The 17,310-nt window shown below is 47.8% G+C and overlaps 1 protein-coding gene across 9 annotated transcripts in view; it reads right to left on the bottom strand.

Moving 5' to 3' along the window:
- Window positions 1-17,310, bottom strand: part of MEGF11 (multiple EGF like domains 11) — a 373,960-nt gene that overhangs the window by 291,813 nt on the left and 64,837 nt on the right. Inside the window, exon 1 of one of the 9 annotated variants that reach the window (XM_032175095.2) lies at window positions 16,009-16,103. The exons of the other annotated variants lie outside the window; for them this stretch is intronic. Within the exon in view, the coding sequence (XP_032030986.1) occupies window positions 16,009-16,018 (10 nt within the window). The 5' untranslated portion in view covers window positions 16,019-16,103. Of the gene's footprint in view, window positions 1-16,008; window positions 16,104-17,310 lie in introns of those variants that run through there. 9 annotated transcript variants of the gene reach the window in all.

Here is a 17,310-nt window from a genome sequence, read left to right as displayed (position 1 = left end):
CACCTTTAACAGGGCAGTCAGGGGAGGCACTGTCTTGCAAGAGTGGAGACCCTAAGACATCAGCAGGAATCAAAAAATGTCTCCCCTCACCCTGCCTCCCTCCAAGAGCTGGAAGGCCACCTAGTCCATTGCCTCGTGGGCTGGGTATTGTCCACTCACCCCTCACCTTCACGGCCCTGCCTGCTCCGTGGCCTGGTGGGCAGAGCTGTGTGGACGGCATCAACGGGCAGCCTTGCCCTCTGCTTCTACTTGCATTCAGCCAATGAGGAGCAGCAGCAGATCGGAGGGAGGGGAGTGAGGCTGGGTGTTTACTGGACTGGGCTTTCCCCGCAGGGCTGCCACAGGCTGCCTGTGTCATGAAGATCACAGCTCCCATCAGGTGATCCCCCCTCTCTCCTAATGCTCCCTTCCCTCGCCCCTTCAGGTCTGAGGCCCCAGCAGTCCCACTGTCACCCACTCCAGGGGCTGCACCACCCTGTGTTTCCCCCATACTCTGCCACACCTTTGTGAAAGTCCCTTTATTCAGCTCCCATCAAATTACCCAGCTTTACTGTGCCGTCTGTCTCCTCCTGGAATCCTATGGGAATCCTGACCAATACCTCTCATTTTACCAATGAGGAAACAGGCTCAGACAGGACTGCGGCTTGCCCTAGGTCACACGCAGTCACAGCAGGGCTGGCTCCAAAACTCAAGTCTTTTGACTGTATCTAATGAGACTTCACCAGCCTGACTTTTCTGCATCCCTTTTCCATCCCTCCTGACCGCAGTATGCATCTCTTTTGATATGGGCTACCCTGGGAGAAGCGTGTTCAAGGTGCTGTCAGGGCTCAAAGAACCTGCCCCAGCCCAGAGACAGCAGTGCTGATGCACCTCAAACGCCCCCCTCCACAGCACCTTCCAGATGTTGGGGGCATCCATCTTTCAGTGGCTCTGCAGCCACTATTCTTACAGTCTTTGTATTTGTCCCCTCAGGCAAGAGTGCACCTATTGAAAATGCCAAACCCTAGACCATCTCTACCACAAGCAAACCCCAATCAAACCAATAGATCTGGGGTCCAAGTTTCCACCCAAAGCCTCTCTTTTTTACATAAGTCCTTCATGAGAGAAGGCGATTTTTTTTTTTTTTTTTTTTTGAGATGGAGTCTCGCTCTTGTGGCCCAGGCTGGAGTGCAGTGGTGTGACCTTGGCTCACTGCAACTTCCGCCTCCTGGGTTCAAGCGATTCTCCTGCCTCAGCCTCCTTAGTAGCTCGGATTACAGGCATGTGCCACTACGCCCTGCTAATTTTTTGTATTTTTAGTAGAGATGGGGTTTCACCATGTTGGCCAGGCTGGTCTCAAACTCCTGACCTCAGGTGATCCACTTGCCTTGGTCTCCCAAAGTGTTGCATTACAGGCGTGAACCACCACACCCAGCCAACAGAAGGTGATTATTTAGTCAATAAACTTCTACTGGAGTTTCTCCTATAGCTGTGAACTGCCTCCCTCCACCATTACCCCTCCCCTCCCCAGGAAGGAGACCAGTGAGGTTCACAGGGACAACTCTGAGCCCTGTGAGCTGTTCACGAAGGGCCCAATCCACCTTCTACCATCACAGGAGTCATTCACTGCAGGGAAAAGGCCCTGGCCACCTGCTTGCTGCAGAGACCACCCTTGGACAGTTTGCCACAAATCAACAGCCCATCCTGGCAACTCAAGTCAATATTCTCTTCGATGGTCAAGTGCCTCTGCTCCAGAACAGTCCTCAGTGGGGCCGACCCTGCCTTCCTCTATAGCCTGAGACACATGCTCCCAAATGTCCTCTCTCTCCTGAGGCAGAATCCTCTCCCTGTGTTTCAAGGCACCTGGTGATGGGTCATCTGCTCACCACTTTGTGGTCTACACTCGACACTTCATTCTGGCTTGGTCTCAATTATTTCACAGGGATTGAGAACCCAAGAAAACTGCCAAGTCCATATATACCTGGCCCAAGCCTAAAAGTCATCAGCAAATCCTATTTCCATGGTCACCTTGAGATGGAATAGGCTATCACCTAGAAAGCCTCCCCAAAGGGAAGGATGAGGCCAGAGATCAGAAAGGGGCTGCAGAGAGATAGAGGTGGGGCTGTTCTATTGCAAATCTCTGGTAACAGCCCTATCTCCGTCCCTCCCAAGAGGGGAATTAAGCATGTGCCTGAGACTTAATCAAGAGAAACTCACCCTGGTGAATTGAGGCATGGTGTAGGGGAAACCTCTGGGCTGGGGATCTCAGCGAGACTCCATCTCAAAAAAAAAAAAAAAAAAAAAAAAAATTAAAAAAAAAAAATCGCCTTCTCTCATGAAGGACTTATGTAAAAAAGAGAGGCTTTGGGTGGAAACTTGGACCCCAGATCTATTGGTTTGAAGGGCCGCTTAGCCCTTCTTGCCTCCTGACCCCTCCTGTAACACGTGGGGTTGGTTGGATCAGATGAGCTTTAGTGCTGTAAGTGATATAACTCTGCATTTTTCCAGGGAGAAGGAGAAGCAGTGTCCTTTAATCCTGGTACTGCATTCTGGATGACCCCAACCCCATAATGCCCTTCCTAAAATAGAGCCACGGGGAAGAAGCCCAGCCCAGCCCCACCTGTTGGGCTATCTTAGCTGTTGGAAGAAGCTGCTCTGAGGAACTGACATAGATCATTCCAAAAGGAGTCAAAACCCCCAATCCCTTTAATTTGTAGATACCTTTGGGTGGTATGGTCATTTTAACAATATTAATTCTTCCAACCCACGAGGATGAGATGTCTTTCTTTTTGTATGTGTCCTCTTCAATTTCTTTCATCAGTGTTTTATAGTTTTCATTGTAGAGAATCTTAATTTCCTTATTAAATTTGCTCCTAAGTATTTTTTGTAGCAATTGTAAATGAGATTGCTTTCTTGATTTCTTTTTCAGCTAGTTTGTTATTGGTATATAGAAATGCTACTGAGTTTTGTGTGTTGATTTTGTATCCTGCAAATTTACTGCATTTGTTTATCAGGTCTAAGAGATTTTTGGTGAAGTCTTTAGGTTCTTCTATATATAAGATCACATTGTCTACAAAGAGTGACAACTTACTTCCTGTTTTCCAATTTGGATGCCCTTTATTTCTTTCTCTTGCCTATCTCTAGCTAGGATTTCTAGTACTATGTTAAATAAGAATGGTGAAAGCAATCTACAGATCCAATGCAATCTCTATCAAAATACCAATGACAGTCTTTACAGAAATAGAAAAAAATCATAAAATGCGTGTGGAGCCACAAAAGACCCTGAAGAGTCAAAACAATCCTGAGCAAAAAGACAAAGCTGGGGGCACCACACTACCTGACTTCAAAATGGACTGCAAAGCTATAGTAACCAAAAAAGCATGGTATTGGTATAAAAACAGACATATAAGCCAATGAAACAGATTAGAGAACCCAGAAATAAATCCATGTATTTGCAGCCAACTGATTTTCAACAAAGGGACCAAGAATATACATTGGAGAAAGGACATCATCTTCAATAAATGGTACTAGGAAAACTAGATATCCATTTGCAGAAGAATGAAACTAGAGCCCTATCTCTCATCATATAGAAAAATCAACTCAAAACCTATTAAAGACTTACATGTAAGACCCATTACTATAAAACTACTAGAAGAAAACATAGGGTAAATACTTCAGCATATTGATCTAGGTGAAGATTTTATGGGTAAGACTTCAAAAGCACAGACAACAAAAACAAAAATAGACGAATGGGACTATATCAAACTAAAAAGTTCTACACAACAATGGAATCAACAGAGTGAAGACACAATCTATAAAATTGAAGAAAACATTTGCAAAATATTCATGGGACAAGGGACTAATATCCAGAATATATAAGGCACTCAACAACAACAACAACAAAAACACATAATCCCATTAAAAACTGGGCAAAGGATCTGAACAGACATTTCTCTAAAGAAGATACACAAATGAGCAATAAGCATATATAAAAATGCTCAACATCACTAATCATCAGGGATTTGCAAATCAAAACCACAGTGAGATGTCATCTCACCCCAGTTAAAATGGTTATTATCAAAAAGTAACAAATGCTGGTGAGGATGCAGAGAAAAAGGAACTCTTACAAGCTGTGGGTGGGAATGTAAATGATGACAGCCATTATGGAAAACAGTATGGAGGTTTCTCAAAAAACTAAAAATAGCACTGCCATAGGATCCACCCGTCCCACTGCTGAGTATTTATCCAAAGGAAAGGAAATCAGTATGTTGAAGAAATACCTGCACTCCCATGTCTATTGCAGCACTGTTCACAATAGCCAAGATATGGAGGGTAGGGAGGCTGGGGTGGCAGGGGGATAAAGGAGATGTCTGCCAGGCATACCCTCTTTCATACAGTAGCCTCATGTAGCTATTTAGACCTAAATTAATCAAAAAAAATAAAATTTAAAACTCAGACCCTCAGTCACACTAGTGACTCAGCCATGTCTCAAGAGCTCAACTGGCACACACGGCTAGTGGCTACTGCAATGGCCAATGTTGACAGAAAACATTTCCATCACTGCAGAAGACCCTTTGGACAGTTCTGGTCTAGAAGCTAACCTTTGTTTTTGGGAAGTGCTTCATCTTGCATCACTGATTTTTTCTTGCTGCTGAGCCAGCCCATTTACTCAAGTCCTCTGCTCTGAGGAGGGCCCCAGATGGTTTTAGGATGAAGCTGGGCCAGACGACCACAGGATAGGGGTTCTGTCTGCCTGAGAGACGGCCTTGGGTGTTTCAGCCACCTACCAGATCCTGAGAGGAACAGTCAAGCTAACAATCATCTGGCACCTGAGAGAAGTTTCCCACAGATCTTAAGCCTCAAGCAATGACAAAGTTCACAGGCCATGCCTAGGCCAGCCCACTCCCTCCCTTACCATTTGATCTAACCCCTGGTAACTCCCACCTTTCAAGGATACTACACCTCGGGTGGGCGTAGAAGAGAAAGAGTCAGAGAACATTTTAGGGGCTCCAGGATTTGGGAGAGTTCTGCAGACATGACCAAAGGGAGCTCGGAAAACCCCAGAGGTCATTTTGGGGTCCTCATCTTCCCCCAAATTATTCATATATATGGCTGGGAAAATCCCCACAAGGAGTTAAAAGCCAAGAAAATAACTTTGTTCTGATAGCGTAGATGCATGACAGGGATGGGGTGGGGTAGTGGGAACCAGACAGCTAAATGGGTTATCGAGAAATTACAAGAGGCTTTAAAAAGTAGAAAACTTACCATATGTCAAGCCTATAATGTATAGACAATGATTATTTTCCACTGAATTTTTTTGTGTTTAATTTTGTGGTGACTATCTCTTTTACATCATGTATTCAGCAATCACTCTTCTCCTTGCTTAATATGCACAGTAATCTTTCTCCTCCAATGTCACATATTCAATAATTCCTCTCCTCTGGTTCCAGGGGGTGGGATGAGGGGAATGGCACATTTTAAATTAGTAACGGCTGTGTTTTTGTTTTTTTTTTTTAACTTTACCTCCACCAAAGCACTGTAAGTATTTTGAGCTCCAGAAAGCAACTCAGAGCACAACACCCTGTCTGTCCCCGTCCCCAATTCCATTGCCTTTTTCTTCTTCTTTTTTTTTTCTTCGAGACAGGGTCTCACTTTGTCACCCAGGCTGAAGTGCAGTGGCGCAATCACAGCTCGCTGCAGCCTCAACCTCCTGGGTTCAAACGATCTTCCTGCCTCAGCCCCTAGTGTAGCTGGGACTACAGATGCACGATACCAGGCCCAGCGAATTTTTGTACTTTTAGTAGAGATGGGGTTTCACCATGTTGCCCAGGCTGGTCTGGAACACCTGAGCTTAAGCAAGCTGCCTGCCTTGGCCTCCCAAAGTGCTGGGATTACAGGTGTGAGCCACCATGCCCGGCCCTTCTTTTTCACTGATTGATTGATTGATTCAGGGTCTCACTCTGTTGCCCAGGCTAGAGTGCAGTGGCACCATCACATCTCACTGCAGCCTCTACACCCCCACCGCCACTCCACTCAAGCAATCCTACCTCAGTCTCCCAAATAGCTGGGACTACAAGCTAACCATGCGCTGCTAATTTTTAATTTTTTGTAGACAAGGGAGTCTCAGGATGTTTCCCTGGCTGGTCTTGAACTCCTGGGCTCAAGCGATCTGCCTTCCTCGGCTTCCCAAAGTGCTATGATTACAAGCGTTAGCCACCGCGCCTGGCTCTTCACTGCCCTTTTGAGGGCTTTTCTCTGGTCTGCCTCAGCAACCAAACAGGCCAGAGAAGGGAGCGCTGGGCAGTTGACCAGCTCCATCCCAGTTAACACAGGACATGAGACCTCTAAATGAAAACTTGCTCTTCCTATTAATACCTGTTTGCTGTGGTCTACCCTGGTCTGTTTAGGTCACGGCCAGCTGACCCTGCATTTGCAGAACCTGAGAGTGGGTGCCTCCTTAAATGTTTCAGCCCTAGGTGTCCAGCTTGCCTTACCCAGATCCTGGGTCCCAGCCCTTCAGAGGAACCAACCCCTTGCCTGTCTGAAAGTCAGAAGCAAAAGAGAGAGAAGGAGAGTGGGGGTGGGGGATGGACACAATACCAAGAAGAACAAGTGATTCGGAAAAAAGTTCATTAAAATGCTTCAACAGACTCCAAACTCTGAGAGTTTTGTTTTTGTTTTTGTTTTAAGACAGAGAGGAACTTAGCAGAAAATCAATCAACACACATGCTGATAACTTATTCCACGACAAAAAAGAAACAAAAACCCCATAAATTCCTATAGCCTCCGGGTAGCCAGTGTCTACTGCTGCTAATTAATTTTCCAGAACTTTCACTCTCCGGATATCTCAAAACAGGGTCAATCTGTCAGACCCAGGAAGCATCACAGCCCCAGCTCTAGGAGGTTGGTGATTCTGTTTTGTTTTGGTTTGTTTTTGAGATGGAGTCTCTCTCTGTCACCCAAGCTGGAGTGCAGTGATATGATCTCAGCTCACTGCAACCTCTGCCTCCCAGGTTCAAGAGTCTCCCCTCTCAGCCTCCTAAGTAGCTGGGACTACAGGTGCACGCCACCACACCCAGCTAATTTTTGTAGTTTTAGTGGAGATGGGGTTTCACCATGTTGGACAGGCTGGCCTTGAACTCCTGACCTCAAGTAATCCGCCTGCCTCAGCCTCCCAAAGTGCTGGGATTATAGGCGTGAGCCACTGCACCCGGCCGGAGGTTGGTGATTCTGGAACTTCTCTCACACATGGGAGGAGGGGAGCAGAAGAGCCCAAAGCAACTCGCAGAGCTTCAGGAACGGGCTCCCACCTGTGAAGCTCTGAATCTCCATTCACCCTGCAGTGCCACCATGTCCCTGAGCCTGCTTGGGCCAAGAGGAACAGCATGCGAGAATGTAGAGACTACAGCCAGGAAAAACCTACCTCCCTATCTCAGTTTCGCCAAACGCAAAATAAGAAGATTGTACTCAACCCGGTTTCAGGTTCCCAAACCCATGTTACCCCACCCAGAATTAAAGCCACGTGGATACTTATCTAATCTATGAACTCCTTGAAGACAAGGATTGTCTTATCTCTGCAACACTGCCCCTGCCACCACTCCCCGCCCTCCACCCCCTTCCCCGCCACCGCCAACACGCAGTGCCTAACACCCTCTGACACACAAACCATGCCTAATAGAGGACTGCTGGATTGCTCTGTGGAGACAGAGCCTACTCACTCCTACTCACTCACTATCAGAACCAGGCAAGGGTTTGCCAAGCCCCCAATAGCTGGGGGACCTATGATCCAGAAACCTTGCTCCCAAGAGTCCCTTCTTCCTGCCAACTCTGTAAGCTCATTGGTATCTCCCAAAGGAACAAAAAAGGACAGAGATCTGACTCTGTAAAGTTATCCACAGTTGAAAAATTCAAATTACAACTCCAAATAGCCTGTGACTGACAGTCATCTTCTGCACTCTGAGCCCCAGAGGAACAAGCAAGCCACTCGTAGCCAGGGCTCTGCCCTGACCCCACTCTTCCGAGAGAATGTGAAGGAATGTGAAGGAGCTAGAACATTCCCCAGGACTCCACAGCAGATGGGCAAGCAGTGAGGTTCCAGGCAGCTGCACCCCTAGGACCTGAGGTTTGGTCACCTTCCTGGGTGCCCTTCTTGAGAAGGTGACCGGATGAACCAAAGACTCTCCATGTCTCTTCTCAGGGAACCTCAATGCCACACACAACCCCCTCCCCATACCCCATCCTGAGCCAGCCCCACAGAGCCAAATGGCTCCTTCACAGAGACCCAGGAGCCCTCGCCTCACAGGCGGAAGGACACAGTCTCATCCCCCTCCTGAGAGTGCCTTGTAGTTTCCTTTTTTATTCATTTTTTTTTCTGTTTCCTTAAACAGTATGTGCCTAGAATGAATACCAGGCTCTCTCTGGCAGAAAAAAAAAAAAAAGGAGCATGAAGGAGAAATGTGAGAGCGGTAATCCATTGTAACACTTTAGGGGAAACTGCAAGCAATTTCCATTCTATTGATCCACCCTGGGCATCAAAGCCACACTGAGTTTATTTGGAAAATTAAATTCTGGAGCATGTAGCATGAGGGGGCTCTAGTTAAGTTGTCTAACTCTACGGCCACAATTTAATTACATTCTCACTCTGCCTCCCATTTAAATACAGCAAAGGAACTGGGCTGCCTGGTCCAGGCCCCTAATCGGCCCTGGCTGTGACCCTGTGCCCACAACAGAAGAGCCTTTTGCATCTCAATTGTCCTCAGCTGACCACTCACCAGCTCCTCTGGCTGCGCTCATTTACATCTTATGCGATTTTTAACAGAATGTATTCATTAAAATGTAAATGTTTGCTAAAGTAACCTAATTTTAAGCATTTGCTCCTTTTCCAAAGGGAAGATTTTTATCTTAACAAAAATCTGTTATTATTAGAAACAAAGTAACATATTACTTAGGCAAAAATTAGATACAATGTGTTATCCATTTGGGGAAGAAGCTAAGAATCAATGTCTGATTGGTGTTGCCTGTTGTTATCAGACTTTGAAGATTCACAGAATTTGTTGTTGTTGTTGTTGTTGTTGTTGTTGTTGTTGTTGTTGTTGTTGAGACAGGGTCTCACTCTGTCGCCCAGGGTCTGGAGTGCAGTGGCACAATCACGGCTCACACGGCTCACTGCAGCCTCAACCTCCCAGGCTCAGGTTTTTTTGTTTTTTGTTTTTTGTTTTTTTCAGAATTTGGAGGTTCACAGAACAGTAAGATCTATGCACACTTGCACGCACGCACGCATGCACACACATTCACACTTTAGTGAGCCTGGCAGAAATTTGCCAGCTTTTTATTTAGCCACATAAGGACTTTATGGTCATCTTCTATTCTCTTCTACTATAACTTCTACTATCATCCCAATTTCCTGAATACCAGGGATGTAGGATGCCAATCTTAGAAAGAATAGTCCTTACTAGTGAATATGTTTAGCTTCATGAAGAACTCACCATGCTGTTCTCATTTAATAGTGAATACGTTTAGCCTCATGAAGAACTCACCATGCTGTTCTCATTTTCCTAATCTCATCTGTGGAAACTTAGCTGCAGTCTAGCACAGGTCCACAGACCACCCTTGAGAACCACAGGCATAGGCTAATTTTTCTTAATTAAATTTTTATTTAGGGCCAATGCCGGGGGAGGGGCACTGTGTCTCTGCCGCTTATCAGCCCTGGTAATTGAGAGCAAAGTTCTTTTCACAGTGGTCCAGAGGAACTGACCTCCCATCCTGTGAGTTCCATGAGTACTAATCTGTTTGCTCCTAAATGAGGAAGGGCTCCACTGAAGTTCTCCTAGAGGAATGTCCCCTTGGGCAACCAGCCAGGCCTTCTGCCCAAGCCCCACCAAACCAGCACAGAGCCTGGCATTTGGTAGAGTCTCATTAACAGTTGCTGAATCCCTCTGAAAAGTCATTGGGCGGCCCCCTCCCTCACAGTGGAACTCCTCCCGTATTTCCCAGCCTCCTCCTCTGCAAGGCACCCCCTCTAAGGACAACAGCAGGTGGAATAGGGAAGGAGATAGACATGCCTTTTGATGATCTCGGGACCAACGGCAAATAGAGTCTGCCAGTCCTCATACGCCTCCAAGGGCCTGCTCCCCATCCTCTCACAAGCCCTGAGATTCCTTTGAAGGAAGTAACTTTTCCTGCCAGTTGTAGGTGCCACAGGTAAACAGGAATGACAGAACCACGGTGTGTGGGTGTTTGATCCTCAGGGCCCACACCAGAGGGAACATCAGCAGTATTTGACAAGCTGACTGGCTGTCCCAAGAATAGAACTGTCATTAAGCCAACAGGGAAATCATTACCTGATCTATAAATGATCACACAGGAGTAAGAACTGTCACTTCCTTCTGAGGAGTTTGCAGAATCGCGATTTTAAACAGACCTGCAAACTGGTGCAACACTGAGCTCCCTGGAGCAGCTGGTGTATTATTCACAGGGAGAAAAAAAAATCAGAAGTTAAGACACTTCAGGAGCTCAAGGGAAAAGAGAAGGTCTCAGGGACTCTGACTATCAAAGGGTTTCAGGCCATCCCTGGTGTCAGCTACAAACTTAACTCAAAGGAAAACATAACTATTCAGATCTTCTGCCTGACAGTTTGGAGGCCTGCAAGTCTCCATGGTCTTTCCACTTGCAAAATAAGCGATGGGATTTTGGGCTGCAGGCAACATGGGTCATTTAGTCTAAGACACTTCTTTTACAAAGACAGAGACTCAGGTTCCACCCACGGGGATGAAGCCGCTTATGGTAGAGAGAAGCTGGAAACATCTTTAGGTGTCCCTCACCCATGAGGAGTAGCAGGCAGTGGAAACACTATGGAGAACTCACCATCAGTAAAGAGCCGCATATCGGATGTATGCAGAGCAATATGGTTGATCACAATAAGGCGGTGCTAAGTGAGAAAAGCTGAAATGGAAGATTTGTGGCACAATAAAATGTATGTTAATTTAAAACACACACACAGAATGACACTACATATTTTACAGTGATACACTATTTGCATATTTTAGAACATATTCCAAACACTTCAGAGTGGGTGTCTGCAGGAATGAGGAGAGGGGAAGGAGAAGATACACACAGTGGCTGGGCATGGGGGCTCACACCTGTAATCCCAGCACTTTGGGAGGCTGAGATGGGAGGATCACCCGAGGTCAGGAGTTCGAGACCAACCTGGCCAACATGGTGAAACCCTGTCTCCAGTAAAAATACAAAAATTAGCCGAGCATGGTGGCTCATGGCTGTAGTCTCAGCTACTCGGGAGGCTGAGGCAAAAGAATCGCTTGAACCCAGGAGGTGGAGGTTGCAGTGAGCCGAGATCGTGCCACTGCACTCCAGCCTGGGCAACAGAGCAAGATTCCGTCCTGCCACCAACACCCCGTGCCACCCACACCCCCCTGCCAAAAAAAAAAAAAAAGAAAAAGAAAACGGATGCCACGAAGCAAAAGAAAGGCCAAACAAAAGCTGTTCATGACAATGAATTATTAACTAAGTGTAACTGACTCAGCTCCCTCCACCTGAAGTCCACAGACAAGGAAAGAATGTGAGGTCCAGAGAGCTTAGGACAGGGCTTCTCAGACACCTGGGGATCGGGGATCCTGTGAAAATGCAGATTCCGAGTCAGGAGGGCTGGGCAGTGGGGATGGGGCTGAGGGTGTGCCCTTCCAACAGGCTCCCAGCTGATGCAGATGCCGCGGTCCCATGGACCTCACCTTGCGCTGCAAGGTCTCAAGAGACTTAACCAAGATATAAATTGAGCAGCAAAGTCCAAATAAGATTCTACATGCAGTGTGGATGAATCTCAAAATAATTATGCTGCATGAAAGAAGACAGGCAAAAAAAGAGTACATATTCATAAACTATGCTTCCATTTATATAAACTTCTAGAAAATGCATACTAATATATAAAAAGGAAAGGCAGATCAGTGGTTGCCTGGACGTCGGGCTGGGGGACAGATGAATTAACAAAGAAAACTCTTGGGGGTGATGGATATATTCACTATCTTTATTATGGCGATGGTTTCCTGGGTGTATACATATGTCAAAACTCATCAAATTGTAATGCTTCAAATATGTGCAGTTTAATATGCATCAATTATACCTCCACAAAACTGAAAACAAAAAAAGAATCTAGGTGGCCTTCCTCCCCACGCATCCCACACTGAAGATGCCTGTTTCCACTTCAAGCTGAGCTGAGCAGCTTTTCAGCTAGCCTGTGGTCTCTAGGGCTGGAACCCATCCCCCTCCCTCTTCCACAGCTCCCACCATCTCACCTGGGCCACCCTAAGAATCCGTGCCCCGATTTCACCTTCACCCTCCGTTCCTCATCCATTCTCCACAAAGCAGTCAGAGTGATCTCTTTAAATCACAGATCTGACCACATCACTGCTACCTCACACCTCCTCACTCTCCGCAAATCCCCAAACCACCCCCCCATCGCTACCTGCCCACCCCCTACCTTAAAATCCTTCAAGATGGAAGAGTATAAAGACCAAAAGGTGCACCCTGCCCTGGGTGCCTCCCACCTACTCCCCCTCAACCCCTGTTTCCACCCCTCTCCTCTCACTGTCCACCCCTGCCTCTCTGACTTTCTAGGAGTTCTCCCAAAGCACCATGTTTCCATCTGCTCAGGATCTCTGTCTATAACTCCCACCCCCAACCCCCTTCTCTTGCCTGGTGAACTCCTACACATCCCCCATCCCAGCTCAGCTCTCCTTCCCTCAGGAGTCTCCCCACCTGCTTCCCAGCTCACCCAAACCAAGGCAGGCTCCTTTGCTTTACGTGTTCCTAGAGCTGTGTTCCTTTCCTTCCAAGCACTCACTCCATCTGCATGCATCTCTCCCATGCAGCCCCCCGCACGAGTGTTTCATTCCTGCTTGTCTCTCGCGCTGCACAGTACTCCCCAGGAAGGGCACCGGGTCTGTTCTGCACCCAACACAGCGCCTGGCACCCAGGATGTACCCAGTACATACTCATTTCTTGAAAGAATGTTTAGCGAATCCTCCAAAGGGGCCATGGTCATCCCTAAGCAATGACATCTCTAGGATGTGGGGACAGCAGCTCATTTACAACCCCTGCTCCCTGCACCCTCCTCCCACCCTGCACTGCCCCGCCAGCCCCTGCTGCCTCAAGTTGTGCAGAGAAGACCCACAACCCGCCTGTTCCAGCAGGAACTCCTGCCTCCCTCACGTCTACCCTGATCCTTACCACTCCTCTCAAAGCCACTTTGCATAAAGTAAATAGCACATTTGCTTTTGTGGGTTTTTTTTTTCTTTCCACAATTTCAACACTGCTCTGTTTGGATATAATCATTTCCTTTCTGGGCTTGGATCCCAAATTCTGGCAGTGCCTTAAGGGTAGGAAGATAAGTGTCAGAGGACCATCTGGATTTAGACAAAAATCCCCTCCAGTAGGGCACACGCACTGGCCTGAGCATGTGTGTCCACCAAGCCTCTGAACTTGCTCCCCAGACCCTGTCAAAGACTCAGGAGATGGAGGAGGTCACCCCAAAGTGTGGGGAGGTGGTAGGGGAGGTGTCAGGCAGCAGAGACACCAGGATGGCAAAGGTCAGAGGGCAGTGGGTCAGATGCCCGGCCAGCAGCCAGGCACCAGGTAGACCAGAACATCAGAAGCAGAGCCAGGGAGCAGGCTTGGTCCTTGTCAGAACTTCAGAGCCCAGGGCAGTCCTAGGAATTAAAGAGGCAGGGCCAGGCAGGGGCTCAAAAGGTCAAGCACACAGCCAGGCACACAGCTCAGAGGGTCTGGAGCTCCAAGCTGCTAGTTGCCTTCACTCCTGCCCTTCTCTATGCCATAGCATTTGCTCATCATTTCCCCGCCTGAATCCTACTGAGGCATCAGGACCACTTCAGCAGCTACTGGGGAGAGGGGGGGGCAGCCCCCGGACTTTCCTTCATAGGGTTCAGCTTCGCCTAGACAGATGAGGACATGGAAAGGAATGGATGCCCACAAGCCCCAGACCCAGGTTGACCACTCCCCATAATTTTCAGGCTTCTCTATCACTTTAGATGTCATTGGAGAAGGGGAGGAATTTAACAGCATAGACCCTCTGGGAAGCAGAGAGGGTGACTCATGGTGAGCTGCCCCTGCGGTCTGGAGTATGACCCAGGAGCCTAGAGTTGTTGGAAGAAGAGCAGTTTTTGGAGTTGGGCAGCCAGCGGTGGTCTGTCTGCCCTGGCACTGGCCAGCAGCCTCTGGGCCCTCTGTGGGGTGCCGGGACCTCAAGCCTTAGAGGAATCCCTTCTCTGCCCCCAAGCCATTGGAATTTGCCCTGTGGGGAAGAAGCTGGCATCATTCTCTGAGGGCTTAGAGCTCACCCAAGACAGTTTCCAGAAAGGAGACTGGGACGAAAACAGGCCAGCTACACATATTAGGAGATCACCCTCAAGCAAAGGCACCTGACAGATGTCTAGCTATGGGAGCACTCCCTGTCTCCATCTCTCGAGCCCCGGGCTGTGTCCATCACCGAGTGGTCCTGATCCAGCTAAGTCAATCACCCCTGCTGAGCCTCCACCCACTCATCCCGTGGACGGGGAATCAAATGCAGAGGTAAATGCCGTTTGTGTTAACGACAAAATCTAACTAAGAGATGGTCTAGACAGGCTTTCTCTCTGTCCTGTTTGGCCATGAAAACAGACATGATGATCCACATTTATAAAAGGGGAAACTAGGATTCAGAAAAGTCAAGAAACTTGCCCAGGGTCACAGAGCTACTGATGGCTGAGCCAGGCCTTAAACTAGAGGCAGCACCGGCTTTGAAGTGAATCATATCTATAATTTTGTCTTAGCTCTGCTGCCTACCAGCTGTGTGTGGCCTCAGGTGCATTATTTAACCTCTCTGAACTCCAGCTTCTTCTCTTAACAAATGTGTTAATTATGACCTATCTCTCAAAATGCAAGGAAGGATGAGCTAAGATGAAACATATGAGAGTGATGGTACATGGAAGGCAGTTAATGTTTATTCCTTCTTTCCAATTCCAAATCTTAAAACATATTGTTTTGGGATAATTCCAACATAGAGGTTACAAAGGACTTTCCTGGGGAAAGGGAAGCATTTCTCTAGAGAAATTGGAATCTAGGAACACGCCTGGCCAAGCACTTCTCTGTCTTCAGTGACGCCAGCTCCTTTGTTCCCATCCCTCTCTCTGTGAAAGGACAGAAAGAGCGGGCCTTCCCAGATACCTGTCACGTCCTTCCACACACAGGGGAGCCCAGCTCCGTGTCCACTGGGGCACCCACCTGCTCTCTGTGGCTCGGTGGCTGAGCCCAGGCCTGCCTCTGAGGGTGGAAGTCCTGTCGACAACCCCGAGGCTGGCCACAGCTGGAGCTTCGCGACCAGGAACCACCAGGAGGGAGGCTGCCCCTCACATCCCCACCTCTCATTCCAGCAGGAAGGCTCTGGGTGGAGTTGGCATTATGGCAGTCTTGTGTACTCACACGCAAAGCACAGTCTCTCCCACGTGGGACTCATTTCCCTTCATCCACAACCCTCGGAGGGGAGGAGCAATGGAACAGAGAGAAAAATGCCAAAAGATTGGCCAGGGTCGTGGGGCTTGATCTCAACAGCCCAGAGCTCAAGCTTCAGTCCATTCCCATGTGCGATTCCAGCGTCCTTAACGAAGAATCCCACGTGCTTCCTGAGGATCCCCCAACTGGCATCATACCTAAGGCTTCCCTAAATCAATGTGAACTCCATGATTTTGATAACTGAGCTGTGGTTATGGAAGAGAATGCCCTTGCTTTTAGGAAATACACATTGAAATGTTCAGGGGTAAAGGGGCATCTCGTCTGCAACTATCAAGCAGTTCAGGTATACACGCATACACACACTTCCAACCTCGGCACTACTGACGATTTGGGCTGGATAATTCTGTGCTGGGGGAAGCTGGAGGACTGTCCTGTGCACTGTAGGACATCGAGCAGCATCCCTGGCCTCTATGCACTAATGTAGTAACACCCCCCACCATGCCCCATCCTTACCGCCAGGCATTTGAAACAACAAAATTGTCCAGAGATTGTCAAACGTCTCCTGGGGGACAAAATTGCTTCTTGTTGAGAACCACTGGGGATCTATATATATATGAGAGAGAGAAGGGTAAAGAATATAAATTCTTGGTACTGTTTTTGTCTTTCCTGTAACTTTCCTGTAAGTCTGAAATGATTTCCAAATAAAAATTGTTTAAAAAAAATTTTATGAACACTTAGAACATGAAAAGAAAGAAAGGAAGAAAAAAAAACCTTGCCAGGTTACAGTCCTCTCTGTGTCTGCCCCTAGGCCCTGACTCCCTTTGCTCACAGGTCAGGGATCCCACAGTGGAGGGCATTTAACTGCGGATCAGACCCTGCTAGACCTTCCCGCACACACGCTCTTGGAAGCCCCATACTGGCTTGATTCTGGTTTCCCCCCTCTGCAGATGGGGAGCCCAGGGCCCAGAGGGAGGGTCCACCTTGCCTGAGGCCCTGCAGCTGGGAGCACCAGTAGATACCAGTACCTGAACCCAGTATGCAGACTCCTGGCCTTCTTCTCCCCTCCACCTACTGGCCCTTGTCCACCCAGTGAGCCTAGACAGCCATCTGGTGTTTTCCCTAGCTGCCATCAAGCACCCCACTGAGCACCAGGTACCAAGCACTGAGTGGACACCTTGGCAGAAAATCGAAAGTTAACCACATGTGCAATTTTTTTCTTTATCCTCCTTTCCTAAAGGGGGTTGCAGGGCTGGGCAAAGTTGCCTTTCAGATGCTTTCCAGTCAGCAGATTTTGCCTCCTACCTTCGCCTTACAATCTGTGATGATTCTGAGTGGAGCTGGCTAGTTGCCATTTGAAGCAAATTGGTTATCCAGGAAAAAGCAAAAGAAAAAACTTTAAACAAACAAACAATACAAGGAAAGCCATGGGGGCGGAGGGATGAGGAGAGAAGGAAAGTAAATTGCACAAATGCAAATTAGAATTATTTAAAAATTAAAAGTTACTTTAAATTATTTAACCTAATTACTGCCCCATTCTCCCAGGGAGACAGTCACTTGTGTTCTGTGGAGCATGGAGGATTAAGCGGAATCCTCTGGCACTAGGGAGGGGAGGCCAAGGAATCCAAGCTTCAAAACCCCTCAGCATGCTGGGGTGGGGTGGAGGCTGAGGGGAGGGGGACAGATGCCAGCGGGAAGGGGATGTGTAATAAACATAATGAATGTGGGCATCACACTTCATGCTTTACAGAGCACCTGCTCATTTTCTTTAATCCTCATGACTGCCGGAGGGGCCTGCGTTGTTATCCCCATTGCACA

The sequence above is a fragment of the Hylobates moloch genome, unplaced genomic scaffold (assembly GCF_009828535.3).
Source record: "Hylobates moloch isolate HMO894 unplaced genomic scaffold, HMol_V3 SCAFFOLD_14, whole genome shotgun sequence".
Lineage (NCBI taxonomy): Eukaryota > Metazoa > Chordata > Mammalia > Primates > Hylobatidae > Hylobates > Hylobates moloch.
The sequence above is the reverse complement of the archived record's forward strand: the minus strand, read 5'-3'. Positions and strand labels throughout refer to the sequence as shown.